We start from the raw sequence: 18020 nt of genomic DNA, 5'->3' as shown, positions 1-18020 counted from the left end.
TTCACCTTCTCTTCCTTTAAGGCCAGTGCAGGCACCCTCTCCTGAACACGTCTTCAGAGCAGCCACTTTTTTTTTTACCATATCACTCACCTACGGGTGATGACCAACCAGAGGAATAGAATAGCCCCTATTTCACAGACCCACAGGGAGATCACAATACTGCCCCGTACCCTTGAGATATTTATGATACCGTTCCACTGGATGATACAGATCCTAATATCTACCCATCACTACCAGATAATACAGCATCTTATCATGATCTTATCAGTAGGGCTGTCGCATACCATAAGGTAACCCTACACACTATCCCACGAGGATGATTTACTGTTAGAAACACTTAATAGTTCACAAAAAACAGCTCAGTCGCTCCCTATGCTTAAAGGTATTTTGTCTTCTACACAAGACACATTTAAGCAGCCAGTTAAATCTAGGGTAGTCACCCCTCAAATTGAAAAAAAAGTTTAAAGAATGCCCATTGGACCCTGACTAAATTAAGGGTCAAGTCACACCAGATTCATTAGTGGTACACACAGCCAGGAAAAGAGCAAATTCCCAAGGCAGAAGAGCTGTGCCTCCTACTGCTAAGGAGAGTAGAAAAGATGATGCCACAGGCAAGCATGTTGCAGCACAAGCTGCCACCCACATGCGCATTGCAAATTCTCCTGGACTACTCTCCAGAAATATTCGTCCCTATTCAGTACTAACAACGTGGTACACAATTGGTGGAAGAAGGCAGGACTTTATCTAATGCTGCTATATGGACCCTGGATTCGCAGACATGAGTGCCCGCAAGTACAACACCATTGTCCTTATCAGGCGCAACGCATTGCTCAGGGTCTCCAGCTTCAAACCAGCTGTACAACAACAGCTGGTCAATTTCCCCCCTTTTTTTTGTAAAATCTTTTTATTAAATAAACACACAACCACAGCAGCAGAGATAGACCTACACATTTAAGACATAGGACTTGATTACATATCTTAATACGCCATATCGGCTCAGACATCAAGATCAAATCACAGGTCCTCGTCGTGGACAACCCCAGTGAATCTCGCCTCTCCTGCACGATCCACATGGGCATGGGGGGGTTTTACATAGATTACCTCTGTGCACGTTCCACTTCTCCCAAACCTGGTCCCATTTCCGGGGGCATCCTCTGTTTTATAGACCTCCACCTCTGCAATCAAGCACCAGTCCATATCCCTTTCCCACTCAACTAAGGATGGACTCTCCGCCACTCCCGAGCAATATTACTCTTGCGATCATAAGACCCATAGTGGTCCAAAGCCGCTCAGCACGATTCAAATCAGTCGCCTCCCATATATTCAAGAAGCACAGGTCAGGTGATACCCGGACGGCCCCCCCACCGGCAACGTTCATGCGTTGAACTATTGCTTCCTAATACGGTTGGCTTCTAATACAGTCCCAAATAATATGGTAAAAAGTGCCAATATCCCCACATTGCCATCTACACCCTTCGTCTACAGTTTTACCCATTTTGATCAGTGTTGGGCATGTGATGTATTATCGATGGAGTGTTTTTAGTTCTACCAGTCGCAGTCATGAGGTGACGCCAGTGTCTCGCGCCAGCCCTCTTCTTCTAAATCTCATAAATCAGCCTGCCAACGCTCACGTAGTTTAAGGAGCGGGTCGGGTAAGTTATTAATAATTTTAATGGCCTTGCATTGCATGCAATCGGATAGGAGCTTATCCTCCAGTGGTGCGGTCTCCGTACGTCCTCACTCACCGCGACCGACCCCCCTGAGAGGGTGTCGTATTTGTGAGTATCTGAAGACTTCCGTGTTAGCTAGATCGTATTCTTCCTGAAGTGTAGCAAATGGAGTTATTTTCCCTTGAGCCCAAAGGTCACTCACCCTTGAGATACATATAGTGTCCCATTTGTCAAAGCCTTGTTCAATTTACCCTTTGATGGACAAAATTAATTTGGTACACAGGTGGATGAAATGCTAGAATTTTTTAAAAAAAAGGATACAGACAGCTAAAGCAATGGGGGGGGGGCACTATAGATATACCCACACCGTGGTTCCTTTCGTAGGGTTAATACAGGGGTGTAGCCAGAGGGAGTTCCTACACTCACTCCGGCACTGGCATAAATAACCGGGCTTCTATCCAAGTCAATTTGCCAGTGGATCTTTCTAGAGTTCGTGTAACCACTAACCAAACTTCCACCCCTCCAAAACAGTGACCACCTACACCTCTCCCAGCCACATAAAACTCCGGTAGGGGGGATGTTACAAAATTTCTATCTACACTGGCAAACCATCACCACAAACCAATTATAAATGTATTGACTAATACCATGACGGAAAACCAGCATTACAGGTAATTAATTATTCCTATGATTAAAAACCATCACTTTGGTAATTTCTGGTAATTGTAATTATTTACAGAAGCAAACACTTAATGAGGTGTTCTTTTCTTTTTCTTTAGACTAGTGAATCTGAAAGCATAAGCCCCAGAAGAAGAGGCCAGAGTCAAAGGAAAATACAGTAGGTGTTCCGAGATGAGGTGCTGATATTATTAGTTTATTTCATTCGTCTATGTTGACTCCAATTATAAGGTCGATAGTGGTCCTCTTTATTTTTGTCCTCTTTACATGCTCATGTTGAAAGAGTTTTTCCTGCCCATTGGCCAAATGGATGCAGTCGTCAGCGACTGAATTAAGTCACTTCTGTAGTTAAAAATGTTTCTGCCATTGTTTAACTACTGGTTTATGACTCCTTGCGGGCATGCAGGGGTCTAGAGCACACATCCTGTTATGCAGATTACATAGCTACTTGCTCATGTACCATTTAGCCCCTTGTCTAGAAAATACACGTGCAGTTTTGCAGGTTTGGTCTAACTGAATAAAACATGCGGCTGTGCTGCATTGTCTTTTTTTGTCATTACGTTTTGTCGCAAATATACAGTAGTCATATGGCATTCACAGTACATTTTGTTTTATTATAAACAAGCCAACAGCACAAAATGAATTGGTGAAGTTTTATTTCCGTGTGGTAAGTTTAGGCAGCGCTTGCTGAACACCCATTTATCGACAGTTTTATGAAAGGAGGTTTCTGTAGATGGTATTGTGTGACAAGAATGTTTGTCCATACTTGTGTACCATTTTGTTGTTGTGATGGTGATTTGTTCTTTTGTGCAACTGTTTTTATCCTGCATTATTGCAATATGATTTTGTTTTGTACTGTGCTTCTTATGTTGTGTCCTGTTTAAACTGCTTTGTTGTTGTGTTTCGTTTGTTTTAATTGTGCTATATGGCTTCGTGTAAGTTATTGTAGGTTCTGTTTTTTTCTTTACCTAAGTGAACAGATTCAGCTATATTTCCAGCCAAAAGCTGCACTTGCCTAAAAGTTACAGTGGCAATCAACCATTTACCACTGTCCAAGGTGATAAAATATCACTGCTCCAGCTCAACTATTTAAAGCACAAGTCATCCCAATACTGGGGTAGTGACCGTATCTTAAATTAGCATGTGCAGTGCTCACTTTGCAATACGACCCTCAGTGTTTTAGCATTGGTACTAATCCTATCTGTCTTGTATTGAGCAAAATCACTATGCTTGTGGCAGTCAAAAGGCATCTTCTTAGTCTTACATGTGAGCAATCATCATGTGCGTTTGCTAAAATACATTTGTTGCGGAATGGTGTATGAATTTTAATAGTATGATAAAGTCCAGTGTTAGACGGTGCCTCTCCAGTACAGTCATCAGTTAAGGCCATAGAAGTCTGTCACACCAGGGGTAGAGTGTTTTCTGAGTAATTATTAGACCGGTCAGCCTTAGGGTGGCCTTCCCCCACACCTTTTGCCTGCTTGCCTCCAATTTTGCTGATGTTGTTTTTGTTGGCCTTAGGACTCTGTGCACTTTACCACTGTTAACCAGTGCTAAAGTGCTTGTACTCACTCCCCTAAACATGGTTTTATTGGATTATTCACAACTGGCATATTTTATTTACCTATAATTCCCTAGTAAAGTGCACTGCCTGTGCCCAAGGTCTGTAAATTAAATGCTAGTAGTGGGCCTGCAACAGGGATTTTCCCACCCACTTATGTAGCCTGTTAAACATGTGGCAGGCCTGCCCCTGCAGGGCCTGTGTGTGCAGTGTTACACTGCCATGTCGACTTGGCATTTAAACCCCATGCCAAACCTTAAAATCCCCTATTACTTCTTATAAGTCACCCCTAAGGTAGGCCCTAGGTAGCTCATACACCAAGGTGCTGTGTAATTGAAAGGTAGGAAATGTACCTTTAGGTTTTACATGTCCTCGTCGTGAAAAAATCCCAAATTCATATTTCACTACTGTGAGGCCTACCTCTCCCATAGGTTAATTTTGAGGATTCCTTGTTACATCTAATGAGCTGTAATTTCCAATTGGAAGGAGGTAGATCCGTCATGTTTAGTACCTTTGGCTTTGTAATGACAAATCCTCTTAAATGGCAAAGTCAAATTTATTATTATTATTTTAAAAATGCCACTTTTAGAAAATGCAAAAGGAACAGATGATGGACGTAATGCTGAACAATGCAAACATTCACCCTCAGTCACAAGGATCTGGGTTTAATCTAGCATTCTTTTGCTCACCACGCCAACCCAGTTTGGACCCAGCCATATGCAAATTAGTCTTGACCCCGTTTCTTATGGGACAGTTCAGCCCAAACTACCAAGCGAGTTCCTCCCTGGACCAGAAACAAGCATCCTGGGACCAGTTTCGGGGCACCACCCTTCATCAGCCAGGTGAGCTTGGACCTAGTGGTGCAGTGAGCACGGCACTCACGTTTGGGCATACCCTTCCCACTTAAGGCGACAAAAGCAAAAGGAACAGATGATGAACGGAATGCTGAACAATGCAAACATTCACTCCCAGTCACAAGGATCTGGGTTTAATCCATCGTTCTTTTGCTCAACACGCCAACCCAGTTTGGATCCAGCCATTTGCAAGTCAGTCTTGACCCTGTTCCTTTTGGGAACAGTCCAGCCCAAACTGCCAAGTCAGGGTCCTCCCTGGATCGGAAACAAGCATCTTGAGACCGGTTTCGGGGCATCACCCCATATCAGCCGGGCTAACTTGAATCGAGTGGCGCAGTGAGCACGAGACTCAAGTATGTGCATACCCCTCTCACCCGAATACAGTCCTAGGATACTTCTTTTCAGTCCAGGACTGGACTGTTCCCAGAGGGAGCAGGGTGAAGACAGATTTGCATATGGCCAGGTTCAAACTAGAATGGCATGGGGAGCAAAAACACGATGGATTTAGACCCAGCTCTCTGTACTGGGGTGAATGTATGACGTTGTTCTGCATTCTGTCCACCAATTGTTCTTTTGGCATTTGTCACCCTGAGTGGAAAGGCTATGCCCCGGCTTGGGTCCCGTGCTCTCCATGCGACTGGAGTCAAGCTAGCCTGGCTGATGAGGGGCGAAACCCTGAAACCGGTCCTAGGATGATTGTTTCCAGTCTCGGGAGGACCTGTCCTGGTTGTTCGGGCTGGACTGTTCCCAGAGGTAGCAGGGTCAAGACTGATTTGCGTATGGCTGGTTTCAAACAGGGAAGCAAAAAAACGATGGATTTAGACCCAGGTCTCTGTACTGCGGTGAACGTATGACATTGTTCTGCATTATGTCCATCAATTGCTCTTTTTACTTTCAGAAAGATTACATTTTTCTGCTCTTAGCCCTGTGTGCCAGCAACATGTCTCTGATACATGTCTGTGGAGGGTGACAGTTGGCCTTTGTGTATTTATGGGCCAACCTGGGAGGATGGGAGAGAGAAGCTGTGCACAGTCTGACACGAACTCCTACATTGGCTGTGTCCTGTCCCTACACAAATGGCTGTATACTTCCTGTAGTGAGTCTGGAGCTAGGGCAGAAAGGGAGGACCTCTGTGCACTTCAAAGACCCTTCTTTGAAGTCTCCCCCACTTGAATGGCTCCAGTGGGCCTTTAGACCCTACCACTTAGTAGGGGATCTCTGTGTATAGCCATAATCTAGTGAATAGTCCAGCTCATGTGAGCAATCAAAAATAATCTCTTAAGCTGTCTTCTTTGCAGTCCTGCATAGACACTTAAGAGAAAATTAAAGACAAATATTGCAGCCTATACATGCAAGGCTACACTGTCCAGTACTTCAACTAGAAATGCAAAGGATATTCCACCAATATCACATTTAACCAGTCTGACAAGTTTCAACATGGAGAAAACTTCCCCTCTTCACCAAATCCTTGGAATGATAGAGAGGAAGGACAGGACAGACAAGCCCCCATAGGCTGCCATTATGTGGCTTAAAAAGGGATACCGTGCCTTTAAGAACATTTTCCAGAACTCTCTAGGTATCCCTGAATGCACAGTAACACCCTCCACTTTCAGTTCTTTTTTCGGGCTCCTGCTAGCAGGACCCTGGAGCATTGAGCTCTCCCTTTTTTTTGGGGTTTTTCTACAATTGTTTTTACTTTTAAAGTGTTAGTGTGTTCACTCGAAGTGTTTTGCCTTTTCTCATCTTTGTTGTAGTTTCTCTGCTGTTTTGACTGCTCTTTTATCAAATATGCCTGCCTTATTTGATAAATGCCCTGAGTGCTCTAGGAAAAAGGCGAAATCAGATCCTCACAGGGTTTGCATCCTGTGTCTGCCTTCTTCTCATATCCCGGAGGAGTGTGATATCTGTCTGCAGTTCCCTAAAAGGACCCTGAAGGACAGGGAGAAGACCAGGCTCCAAGGTTTGGAGCAGAAAAGGTAGCATGGACAAGGTGGGTCTGGGCATGAAGGGGCTCCTTCCTCTGCCTGTGCGCAGGCCTCTGGGGGGCTCCCCAGGAAAGAAAAGGCCAGAAAACGCCACCTGTCCCCGTCGACGTCAATGGCCTCGACATCTGCATCGAAAGGAATGACCACAGTCTGTTCCCCGTCTCCCCAGAACTTTGGGTCGAATCGCTGTCGACGTTCGACGTCGAGGGGACTGACGTCGAGATCTCCGACGAGATCGACATCGAGGACTGACTCGTCGTCGAGCCATTATCGACGTCGAGAGGGGTCGAGACACCGGCGCTCGCCGTCGAGGCGACACCGCCGGTCACCGTCGACGCGTAATTCTGCGGCGCCGAGACGAAGATCAGCGTCGAGACGGAGGTCGTCGACGCCGAGGAGAAGACGTTTGCCGTCGAGGCTTCGACCGTCGATGTCGAACGACGAACATCGACGCCGAGCAGACGCTCGTCGAGGCGACGTTCGTCGACGTCAAGGAGACGCTTGTCAACGTCGAAAGGACGCTCAGCGTCGAGGAGGAAGCCTAGACGTTCTAGGACCGGACAGAGTCTTCGGCTTCAGCGAGCAGATGGTCGCGGCGGCGCCGTCGCTCTTCTACGTGTGGTAGGACCTCAAGATCGCCCCCCTCTGGACAGAAGAAGAAGAAAAAGAGAGTGGGACAGTCTCCAGGCTCGGAGTACTCTCAAGTTTATTCACCCTCCAAACCGAGGTCCCCTACACCTCCTCCTTTGCCCGTTGATCCTCTTCTGCGTACCCCGACTACTCCTCCACAACCTCCTACTCGTCCACGAGGTCTAGACGGCGCCGGGTCTACTCCGGTCTAGATCCCGCCACACGGATTCGTCCAGTGCCAGGGACTACTCGCTCACCCTGTAGGAATCCCCTCGGACGACGGTGTCCCCGATTGACGACATTGTCTCCTTCCAGGAGGTGTTGCTGCGAGGTGCGGCGAAGCTGGGCATAACATTCACGGTGCCCACGCCCTCGACATCCGTCATCTTCGAGACCCTGCACAAGAAACAGTTGTCTCGCCCCTTGTTGCCGTTGGTACCTGGGCTGGTTGAACCCACCATGGAGCTCTTCCTCACCCCAGCGGTTACGAAAAACACGCCACCACTCCGTCATCCACAGTGCCTCCTGTCAAGGAGAGCCGCTGGATGGATTCGGCAGGCAGGAAGGTCTGCGGGACGGCATCCACGTCTATGAAGGCCGCAAGTGCCTCCGCCTTGTTGGGGCATTATGATCAGTCCCTCTGGGAGTCCCTTACACGGTTCATGGAACTCCTTCCCTGGGAGAACAGGGAGGATTTCCAAGAAATCTTTAATGAAGGACTGATGGTCTCCAACCAGGTGATCAGTTTGGCTGCGGATTCCTCCCTCCTGGCAGCACATGGATACTGCCATGGTGTCAACCTGAGGCGCCACGCCTGGCTGCGTCTGACGTCTTTGAAGACCAAGGCGCAGCAGAGGGTTGCCAATCTAACCTTCTCGGTGAGACCCTCTTTGGAAAGTATGCTGACGAGGAAATGGCCCGCATGAAGGCGGAGACGGAGACATTGTCGGCTTGGAGAAGCCGAAGGAACAGAAGAAGACATTCCACTCGTTCCAAAGATGGTACGGGGCGCAAGGTAGAGGGCAAGGTCGACAGGCTGGGCAGCAACAACACCAGCAACAGCAGCAGTTCCAGCGGCGCCCGTTCCAAAAGCGCCAGAGGGGCCGTGGTGGTCAGCAGGCCTCATCCGCGACCAAAGGCCCGGCTGGGTCTAGGCCCTGAGGTGCTTCTTCCCCCTCATCCATTACCCGCTCCGGTGGGGAGAAGCATCCAACATTACCTGTCAGGGTGGAGAAATATTACTCCAGACAAGTGGGTGCTGAATATTGTTTGCAATGGATACAGTCTTCGGTTCACCAGTCCGCCTCCAGCGATTCCAGCGGTCAGTTCGCAGTTCCGGCTGCGCGAGCTCCAGGCGGAGGCCGATACCCTGTTAAGAAAAAGGGCGATAGACGTCCCTCTGTCTCAAAGGGGAAAGGGCCTTTACTCACGCTTCTTCCTAGTTCAGAAGAAGGACAAGAACAAGTTCAGGCCCATTCTGGATTTGCGACAAGCAAACAAGTGGATCCGCAGGGAAAAGTTTTGAATGCGGTCTTTGCACCGGATTTATCCTCAGCTGCAGAGAGGAGACTGGCTGTGTGCGATAGATCTGCAAGATGCATACTTCCATGTGCCCATTGCACGGAAACATCGGAAGTTCCTGCGCTACCTCGTCGGCGCCAATCACATCAGTACACCGTACTACCGTTTGGACTAAAGTCTGCACCCAGGACTTTTTTGAAATGCATGGCTGTGGTGGCAGCGCACCTGAGAAAGAACAAGTTGTTTGTCTACCTGGACGACTGGTTGATCAAATCCTCCACCTTCCAGGAAGCACAGTTGCACTTCAACAGGACGGCCGTCCTGTTGAACAGTCTGGGTTTGCACATAAATCTGTCCAAGTCTGTCCCGATTCCTGTACAGTGCCTTTAGTACTTGGGAGCCTCCATCAATACGCTGTCGGCAAGCGTGTCTCCTTCGGAGGAGAGACGCTTATCCATCCTTCGGAAGGCTCAGGCTCTCATAGCTGCTCCATCTCCAACAGTGAGGACGGTGTCTTCTCTACTGGGATCGATGGCTTCTTGTATCTTCCTCACTCCGCACACACGCCTACACATGAGGCCGCTACAAGAATGTTTGGAGGATCAGTGGGACCAGAGAAAAGGGTGTTGGGACCACCGGATTCAGTTGTCTCTTCGCGCCCAACAATCCCTGAGATGGTGGTGCTTGGCAGAGAATCTCCTCAGAGGGGTTCCTTTCCACAAGGACATCCCGACTCAGACTATCGTGACGGATGAGTCCCTCCCGGGCTGGGGAGCGCATTCCGACCATCTACAGATCCAGGGAACGTGGTCTCCGGCGGAGTCCACGTATCACATCAATTTCCTGGAACTCAGAGCGGTTCACTTGGCACTGAAGGCCTTTCATCCGTCCTTCCAGACCAACTCCTTGCTTTTACAGACGGACAATACGACCACGATTTATTACCTCAACAAGCAGGGGGGCTCAAGATCGCGCACACTGTCACAGGAAGAGCAGGCGATCTGGCATTGGCTGCTGGCCAGAGGACTGACGATAACGGCGACTCATCTGCCCGGTGTGCAGAATGCTCAGGCGGACGCCCTCAGCAGACTGCTTCAGGAAAACCACGAGTGGGTCATAAACGACGAGGTGCTCAGCGACGTCTTCGCCATGTGGGCCACTCCAGACGTGTATCTGTTCGCCATCGCCGAAAACAGCAAATGCCGCGACTTCGCCTCGAGGTATTACCAGCCGGGGACTCTGGGGAACGCGTTATGATTCAGCTGGTCGAACAGCTTTCTGTACGCTTTTCCACCCATTCCCCTGATTCCGGCAGTGCTTATCAAGCTAGCCCAGTCCCGGGCGCGGATGATCCTCATTGCTCCGGAATGGCCCAGACAGTGGTCGTTCACGGACCTGTTTCACTGGTCAATCCTGCCTCATCGGCGGCTGCCGTGTCGGCCGGACCTTCTCACGAAGTTCGGGGGGCAGATGGTGCACCCCAACCTCTCATCGTTGAGTTTGGCGGCATGGCTCCTGAGATAGTGCAATATGGCCACTTGAATCTTCCTGAGGATTGCATGGACATATTGAAGGAGGCTAAGAGGCTGTCTATTAGGACCTCTTATGCTTACAAATGGAAGAGATTCTGCATCTGGTGCATGTCCAAGAACTATGATCCAACGACCTGCAAGGAAGATGCCATCCTTCCATACCTTCTGCATCCAACTCAATCTGGATTTAATTTCCATTCCATTATGGTTCATCTGGCTTCATTGTCTGTGTACAGGAAATTCCCTTCACAGACTTCCTCCTTTCAGATTCCTGTGATTAAGGATTTTCTTGAAGGATTAAAGAAGGTGTTCCCTCCTGTTCGGCTTCCTTCGCCTGCATGGGAACTAAATGTGATGCTGTCCCGGCTGATGAAGGAACCTTTCGAACCTATTCACAAGGCTTCGCGGCAGCACCTGTCTTGGAGGGCGGCGTTCCTCGTCGCCATTACATCGGCCCGCAGGGTGAGCGAGATTTAGGCATTGTGTTGCCAAGAACCTTATACTGTGTTTCATGCTGCTAAGGTTGTGATGCGTACTCACCCTAAGTTCCTTCCCAAGGTGATTTCTGATTTTCATGTTAATCAGACTATAACTTTCCCGACTTTTTTCCAGAATCCTTCCACTCCAGCGGAAAGATCTCTTCATTCCCTGGATGTCAGAAGGGTGTTGAAATTCTATCTGGATAAAACCAAAGACATTCGTAGATCCAACCAATTGTTTATCAACTATGGGTCGGTTAGGACTGGTCTGGCTACTTCAAAGCAATCTATCTCTAGGTGGATTGTATCTTGTATCCAGCTATGTTATCAGAAAGCGAATAAGACCTTAAGGGGTAAGCCTAAGGCTCATTCCACCAGGGGAAAAGCAGCTACAACAGCTTTGCTTCGTAATGTTCCCATTGCAGAGATCTGCAAGGCTGCCACTTGGAAGTCGGGCCATACCTTTGCTAAGCATTACTGTCTGGACTCTGATACCAGAGCAGATGCTCAGGTTGGGCAGGCTTCATTGAGAAATCTGTTTGCACAGTATTGGTGTTGCCTTTTTTCTCCACCGCCGGGTCGTTTTTTGGATGGGCTTGCCATTCTATTCACAGAGATCCCCTACTACAGAAGGAGTAGTTTCTTACCTGTAACTCAAGTTTTGTAGTAGGGGTATCTCTGTTATAGTCATAAGCGCCCGCCCTCCTCCCCGGTGGAGAAAAGGATGAAATGATGAATGCTACAGTCTAGCTTTATACACCTCCAAAAAGAACGGAAAGTGGAGGGAGTTGCTGTGCATTGTGGGGTACCTAGAGAGTTCTGGAAAGTTTTCTTAAAGGCACGGTATCCCTTTTTAAGCCACATAATGGCAGCCTACGGGGGCTTGTCTGTGCTGTCCTTCCTCTCTATCATTCCAAGGATTTGGTGAAGAGGGGAAGTTTTCTCCATGGTGAAACTTGGCAGACTGGTTAAATGTGATATTGGTGGAATATCCTTTGCATTTCTAGTTGAAGTACTGGACAGTGTAGCCTTGCATGTATAGGCTGCATTATTTTTCTTTAATTTTCTCTTAAGTGTCTATGCAGGACTGCAAAGAAGACAGTTTAAGAGATTATTTTTGATTGCTCCGGGGTCCCCGCACATGAGCGGGACTATTTACTAGATTGACTATGACCGAGATACCCCTACTACAGAACTGGAGTTACAGGTAAGAAACTACTACTCCTTGGCCTGTGGTTCATCTGTGAAGACAGACTGCTGTGCTGCTGAATGACTGCAACTCTGCTGGATTGCTGCTCTTTAAAAACTGTTTTCTTGCTGTGCTGACCTGCTGCCATTCTGGTTTGGGTGAGAATGACTGGACCTGCATCACTTGAACCCAGAGTGACTCAAAGGGCTAGTTGGCTAACCTCCTGAGCTGAAGCCTCAGGGCCATAACAGACTTCCAACTATCCTGCTGCTTCACCTCACTCTACCTTCTGTGAGTCTACCCTACCAGGTGGTGCCACCACAGTCCTGATCCCTTAGAAGTGGACCTAAGGTGCTTGTTCAATACTTCACTGCCGCTGCAGAGCAGGAACTGGCGCAGAGCGTGGTCAGCACTGATGCATCTTCGCCACTGCGTGTACCGGACCCGGCATGTTTTTGTGGACCAGAACCTATGCATCCCGGGATCTGTATGGCTCAGAGCCTCAGTTCTGCCTGTGGAACTAAAACAAGACTATCAGCTCACCATTTGTAGGCTGGAAGAGCAGTTTTTAACTGCTGATTTGACTTTGCTATTTAAAGCAATGGCAAAGCTAGTCTTGGATCTTTGTTTCTTTGAGTGAGTACGATAGTTTTGAAATTTCGTGGTAATATAACAAGAGCACTCTTTAGATTGGTGAAGGGTCACATAATAATTGAAATCCAACATCCTGTCCAGTAATCTGAGCCTGGTGAAGTTATAAGGTGCAAACATGGCAATTATCTTGTTCCTTGGAATGATTTGGAAGCTTGTTAAGAGTACACTTTTGGGAAACATTGATTTCTATTAAAGTTATGTATGTGTTCAGTTTTCAGGCCCCTGAGGAAGAGCCCATCCGGGCTCGAAATGCATTGGGCATGTTTTGGAGCCATCAAGGAAATGTTATGAACAATGTGTTGTAATCATTGAAAATTTGAATTGTTTCGTGAAAATCAAACTTGAAATTTTTTTGTAATCATTTATTTGACCTATTTGAAGTAATGATTAAGTTTGCTTTGAACTTCTAAATGTGTATGTAACAAATACATTTGTTTGCTGATTATTTGTGTTAAATTTTGAAAGGTTTAAAAAGAGGGTGATGTTCTAGTTTTAGAACCACATGAGCAACAGTGCACAGAGGTCAAGGGCCATGTAATGTTCTCTTGAGATAGAAGGAAAGCTAGTCTTCCCCATGTGTAAGTCGCTCATGTGTCAGGTCCATCAAGTCCTAAGGCAGGGTGCAACATATTCCACGGGCAGAAAAAACGTGGAACTGCTGTATTTACTCTAGAAAAAAAGCTTGGCCGCCCAATTTGTGGGTGCAGAATTACATGCTGATCCCTCAGCTGATCTAACTGTGGCACAGTGCAACCAAAGTGGATCATTAAAGGTATACCACAACTATTTACATTAAGCCTGAATTGATTCTCTCATTGGCGGGAATAACCATTCGCGCCCCCCCCCCACCCCCTGTTGTTCCCCCCCTCCGAGCATGCCCACCAGCAATCGCCAGGAAAACCCCAACAAGCACCGCCCGCTGCACCCCGACTGGAGGTACACTCTAACAGACAACTGCTGTACGCTTTATACGCCCCTCCCCCCCTCTCCTTCCCCCCTCCCCCCTCTCCTTCCCCCCCTCCTCCCCCCCGGCCTGTAGTGGCTGCTATCCAGACATCATACATGATCCTGCATCCTCGACCTTGTCTCCACCCCTCTTCTTCTACCCCACCCTTCCTCTCCCAGTACCACGGCCACGGTTTATCCCCCCTGTTTTGTCTTTGGACTCACATCTGGACAATGTCAACTGTATTAACATCCTCATCGTCTCAGGCATGTGGAAACAGTCTCTTTTGTCTGTCTTTCCTTCTTTTATAGTGTATTTATCCCACTGTGACACTACCAATTGCCTCGTGATGTACTGTGAGTACTTTAAAAATGTTAATAAAAATATTTTTTTTTTAAAAAAGCCTGATTTGATTCTTAGGTCGAAGCTAATGTAACAAGTTGCAGTGTACAACTTTAGTCAAGTTGCTACTTTGTTACCTTCAGTCCCCTGTGCCCATACTGAGTGCACATGGGGTTCTGTCACAGACACAGCTTTTTGCCCTGCTAAGGAGACGTGCTAACGACTCCCAGGAAAGTATACAAAAGGGGCATGCTCTCGGAGCAGGTGTCACCTCCCTCCTACAGGAAGACACACAGGTGTTGGCCCAAAAGGCCAGCTTCAAATGAGAATGTGCAGTCTCTGTATATAAAAGAGGGTATGAGAAAAGGTAACTCAAGGAATGGAGAAATGGGAACCAATGAACTCGAGATGTCGGCAAGAAACTGTCTGCTATGCCACAAGTTCTACACGGGCCGCTCACAATGCGGCCGGAGGACTCACCTAAAGGTGATCTCAGAACGTGACCTGTTCTGAGATCACCTTTATGTGAGTCCTCCGGCCACATTGTGGACGGCCTGTGTAGAACTTGTGGCATAGCAGACAGTTTCTTGCTGACATCTCGAGTTCATTGGTACCTCCACTTTGAGTGTCCTCACCCTGCTCCTGCAGGGTGCGCACATCAACTCTGCATGTGCACAGTTCCCATTTCTCCATTTCCTTGAGTTACCTTTTCTCATACCCTCTTTTATATACAGAGGCTGCACATGCGCAACTGCTGCGTTCAGTCAAGCACACACTGCAGAGGACCATCACGGATCCCCCCCAACCCACCGCACACTTCACATGGGTCCTGGTATATGAAAATGTGCTTATAAATGATGCCTTACTATAAAGCTCCTAACAGCAACTGGGACCGTTACTCTCCTGGTTGGTGGCTGCTATGATTTTACTATTTGTCTTTTATGCCCTTTTAAATAGAATGTGGCACACATGTGGCCCTTGGTCCCACCTTTGTAAATAGCACCCTCTGTCGCATGCGCAATGTATTTTTAGTATAAGTATTGTAAAGTGGCTGCTCACTGTATATCTTTCACAGCACTTATGTATGTCATTTGTTTTTTTCCAGCCCTGACGAAGTTCAGTATATGAACGAAATGCATTGGCTGTTTGTTTCTACGCAATTGGATGTATTTAAATAAAGATGATAGCTACGAAGGAACTGATTACACTTCATTACTGCACTCTACAGTACCCTGGCAGTGCACCGCTCCATTGTTTTCATAGTTTGTCTCCCGTCCCTCAACGGCGGGTGCAGGAGCAGATTGTGCACACCATCCAACCAATTGATATTTAGACTATCCTCTTGGGGTCTGCATTGAGGCCTGTGCTTCATTCGGTGTCTACCGTTGGTTCTCTGTTGCTACTAGCTTCAAAGGAGAAGCTTTTGAACGGCAGACGGGCAACACGTTGGAAAGGGCTGCTCCATTGTTCAGGGAGACAGGCTGGCACAGGGACATGAGGGAAATAAGTTGTCAAACCGGTTTTCCGGGGCCGTGTAGCCCACTTAAGTTTAAGTTTAAAAATTTGTATAGCGCACTACTCACCCAGAGGGTCTCAAGGCGCTTGAGGGAGGGGGTACTTTACTTATCGAATATCCAAGTTTTTTTGTTGTTTTCTGAAGGAGAGGTGGTTCTGTGTAAGGCGGAGGTGGGTGGGGAGAGAATTCCAGGTCTTGGCCGCTAAGTAGGAGAAGGATCTTCCCCCCCATGGTGGATCTTTGGATGCGTGGAATTGCGGCGAGGGCATGATTGGACGATCTTAGTTGGCGGGTGGGGGTGTAAAAGGACAGGCGCGTGTTGAGGAATTCGGGTCCTAGGTCGTAGAGGGCTTTGTGTGCGTGGGTGAAGAGGCGGAACGTTATTCTCTTGTTGACGGGGAGCCAGTGGAGGTCTTTCAGGTGACCGGAAATGTGATCTTGGCGGGGGATGTCTAGGATGAGTCTGGCCGAGGCGTTTTGGATGCGTTGGAGTTTTTTCTGTAGTTTGGCTGTGGTTCCGGCGTAAAGGGTGTTTCCGTAGTCCAGTCGGCTTGTGACCAGTGCATGGGTGACCGTCTTTCTTGTTTCGGTGGGGATCCAACGGAAGATTTTTTTTGAGCATACGTAGGATGTTGAAGCAAGATGATGAGACGGTGTTGACTTGTCTGGTCATCGAGAGGGAGGAGTCCAGGATGAAGCCCAGGTTGCGTGCGTGGTCCGTTGGTATGGGTGCGGTTCCCAGGGCCGGTGGCCACCATGAGTCGTCCCAGGCGGAGGGGGATGATCCTAAGATGAGGACTTCCGTTTTGTCCGAGTTCAGTTTTAAACGACTGTTCTTCATCCATTCGGCTACTTCTTTCATCCCTTCATGTAGGTTGATTTTGGCGGTGTTTGGGTCTTTGGTGAGGGAGAGGATCAACTGGGTGTCGTCCGCGTAGGAGATGATGTTGAGGTTGTGTTGGCGCGCGATGGATGCGAGGGGGCTCATGTATACGTTGAAGAGGGTGGGACTCAGTGATCCTTGTGGTACGCCGCAGATGACTTCGGTGGCTTCTGATCTAAAAGGGGGAGGCGGACTCTCTGCGTTCTTCCGGCGAGGAACGAGATGATCCAGTCCAGTGCTTTTCCTTGTATTCCGACGTTGCTGAGGCGTTGTATAAGGGTGCTATGACAGACTGTGTCGAAGGCTGCGGAGAGGTCAAGTAGGATGAGGGCATGTGTTTCTCCGTTGTCCAGCAGAGTTCGAATGTCGTCTGTTGCTGCGATGAGGGCGGTCTCGGTGCTGTGTTTGGCTCTGAAGCAGGACTGTGAAGGGTCGAGGGCTTTGTTGGATTCGAGGAAGGCGGCAAGCTGATTGTTGACGGCTTTTTCGATGACTTTTGCAGGGAGTGGGAGGAGCGAGATGGGGCGGTAGTTCTTCAGTTCAGTAGGGTCTGCTGTGGGTTTCTTCAGGAGGGCGCTGAGTTCGGCATGTTTCCAGCTTTCCGGGAAGGTAGCGGAGTTGAGGGAGCAGTTGATGACGTCTCGGAGATGGGGTGCGATAATGGAGTCAGCTTTGTTGAAAATGTGGTGGGGGCATGGGTCGGTTGGCGATCCTGAGTAGATGGTGTTCATCAGGCGGATGGTGTCTTCAGTGGTGATTGGGTTCCAGGCGCAAAGGTTGTTGGAGGGGGGTTTTAGTTCGGAGGTGGGTGGGGTGGACTGGTTTCCAAAGCTGTTATGTATGTCAGCGATTTTGTTGTGGAAGAACGAGGCTAGAGAGTCGCAGAGGTCTTGGGAGGGAGTGATGTCGTTGGTGCCGGCGGTGGGGTTGGTAAACTCTTTGACCATGTTGAATAGTTCCTTGCTGTTGTGGGCGTTGTTGTTGAGTCGATCCTTGAATGTTGATTTCTTGGTGGATCGGATCAGTTGGTGGTGTTTGCGGGTGGCGTTCTTGAGGGTTGCCAGGTTGTCAGTGGTTGGGTTTTTTCGCCAGGCTTTCTCGAGGGTGCGACAGATCTTCTTGGATTTCTTAAGGTCATCATTGAACCAGGGGGCTTTTTTGCTACCTTGCTTGGTTTGAATGTTTTTCAAGGGTGCTAATTCGTCAGCACTGTGGGTGATCCATTGTGTGAGGTTGGTGGCTGCTTGGTTTGGGTCCGATAAATTGGCAGGAGGGTTTTGGTGGAGCGATGTGAAGAGCTGGTCGGTGGTGATTTTGTTCCAGTTTCTGCGTGGAATTGGTTGTGGGTGGTTGTGGGTCGTAGTCTTTTTGTAGCTGAAGTGAACGCAGCTGTGGTCCGCCCAATGGAGAGCTGTGGTGTGATTGAAGGAGATGTGCTTGCTGGAGGTGAAGATTGGGTCGAGCGTGTGCCCGGCATAGTGGGTGGGGGTGTCAACAAGTTGTTTGAGTCTGAGATTGGCGAGGTTGTCCAGAAGGGTGGTGGTGTTGCTGTCGTTGTTCTTTTCCAGGTGGAAGTAGAG

At 48.4% G+C, this 18020-nt stretch overlaps 1 protein-coding gene across 2 annotated transcripts in view; it reads left to right on the top strand.

The window, feature by feature from the left end:
- The window catches only part of CHD2 (chromodomain helicase DNA binding protein 2), a 2197496-nt gene that overhangs the window by 166733 nt on the left and 2012743 nt on the right, over positions 1 to 18020 (top strand). For both annotated transcript variants that reach the window (XM_078683153.1, XM_078683151.1), the window contains one exon: positions 2450 to 2508. In XM_078683153.1, coding sequence (XP_078539279.1) covers positions 2450 to 2508 — 59 coding nt within the window. The remainder of the gene's footprint in view (positions 1 to 2449; positions 2509 to 18020) is intronic.

This window comes from Lissotriton helveticus, chromosome 3_1 (assembly GCF_964261635.1).
Source record: "Lissotriton helveticus chromosome 3_1, aLisHel1.1, whole genome shotgun sequence".
In the NCBI taxonomy this organism is placed as follows: domain Eukaryota; kingdom Metazoa; phylum Chordata; class Amphibia; order Caudata; family Salamandridae; genus Lissotriton; species Lissotriton helveticus.
Note: the sequence above shows the minus strand (reverse complement) of the source record. Positions and strands in the feature narration are given on the sequence as shown.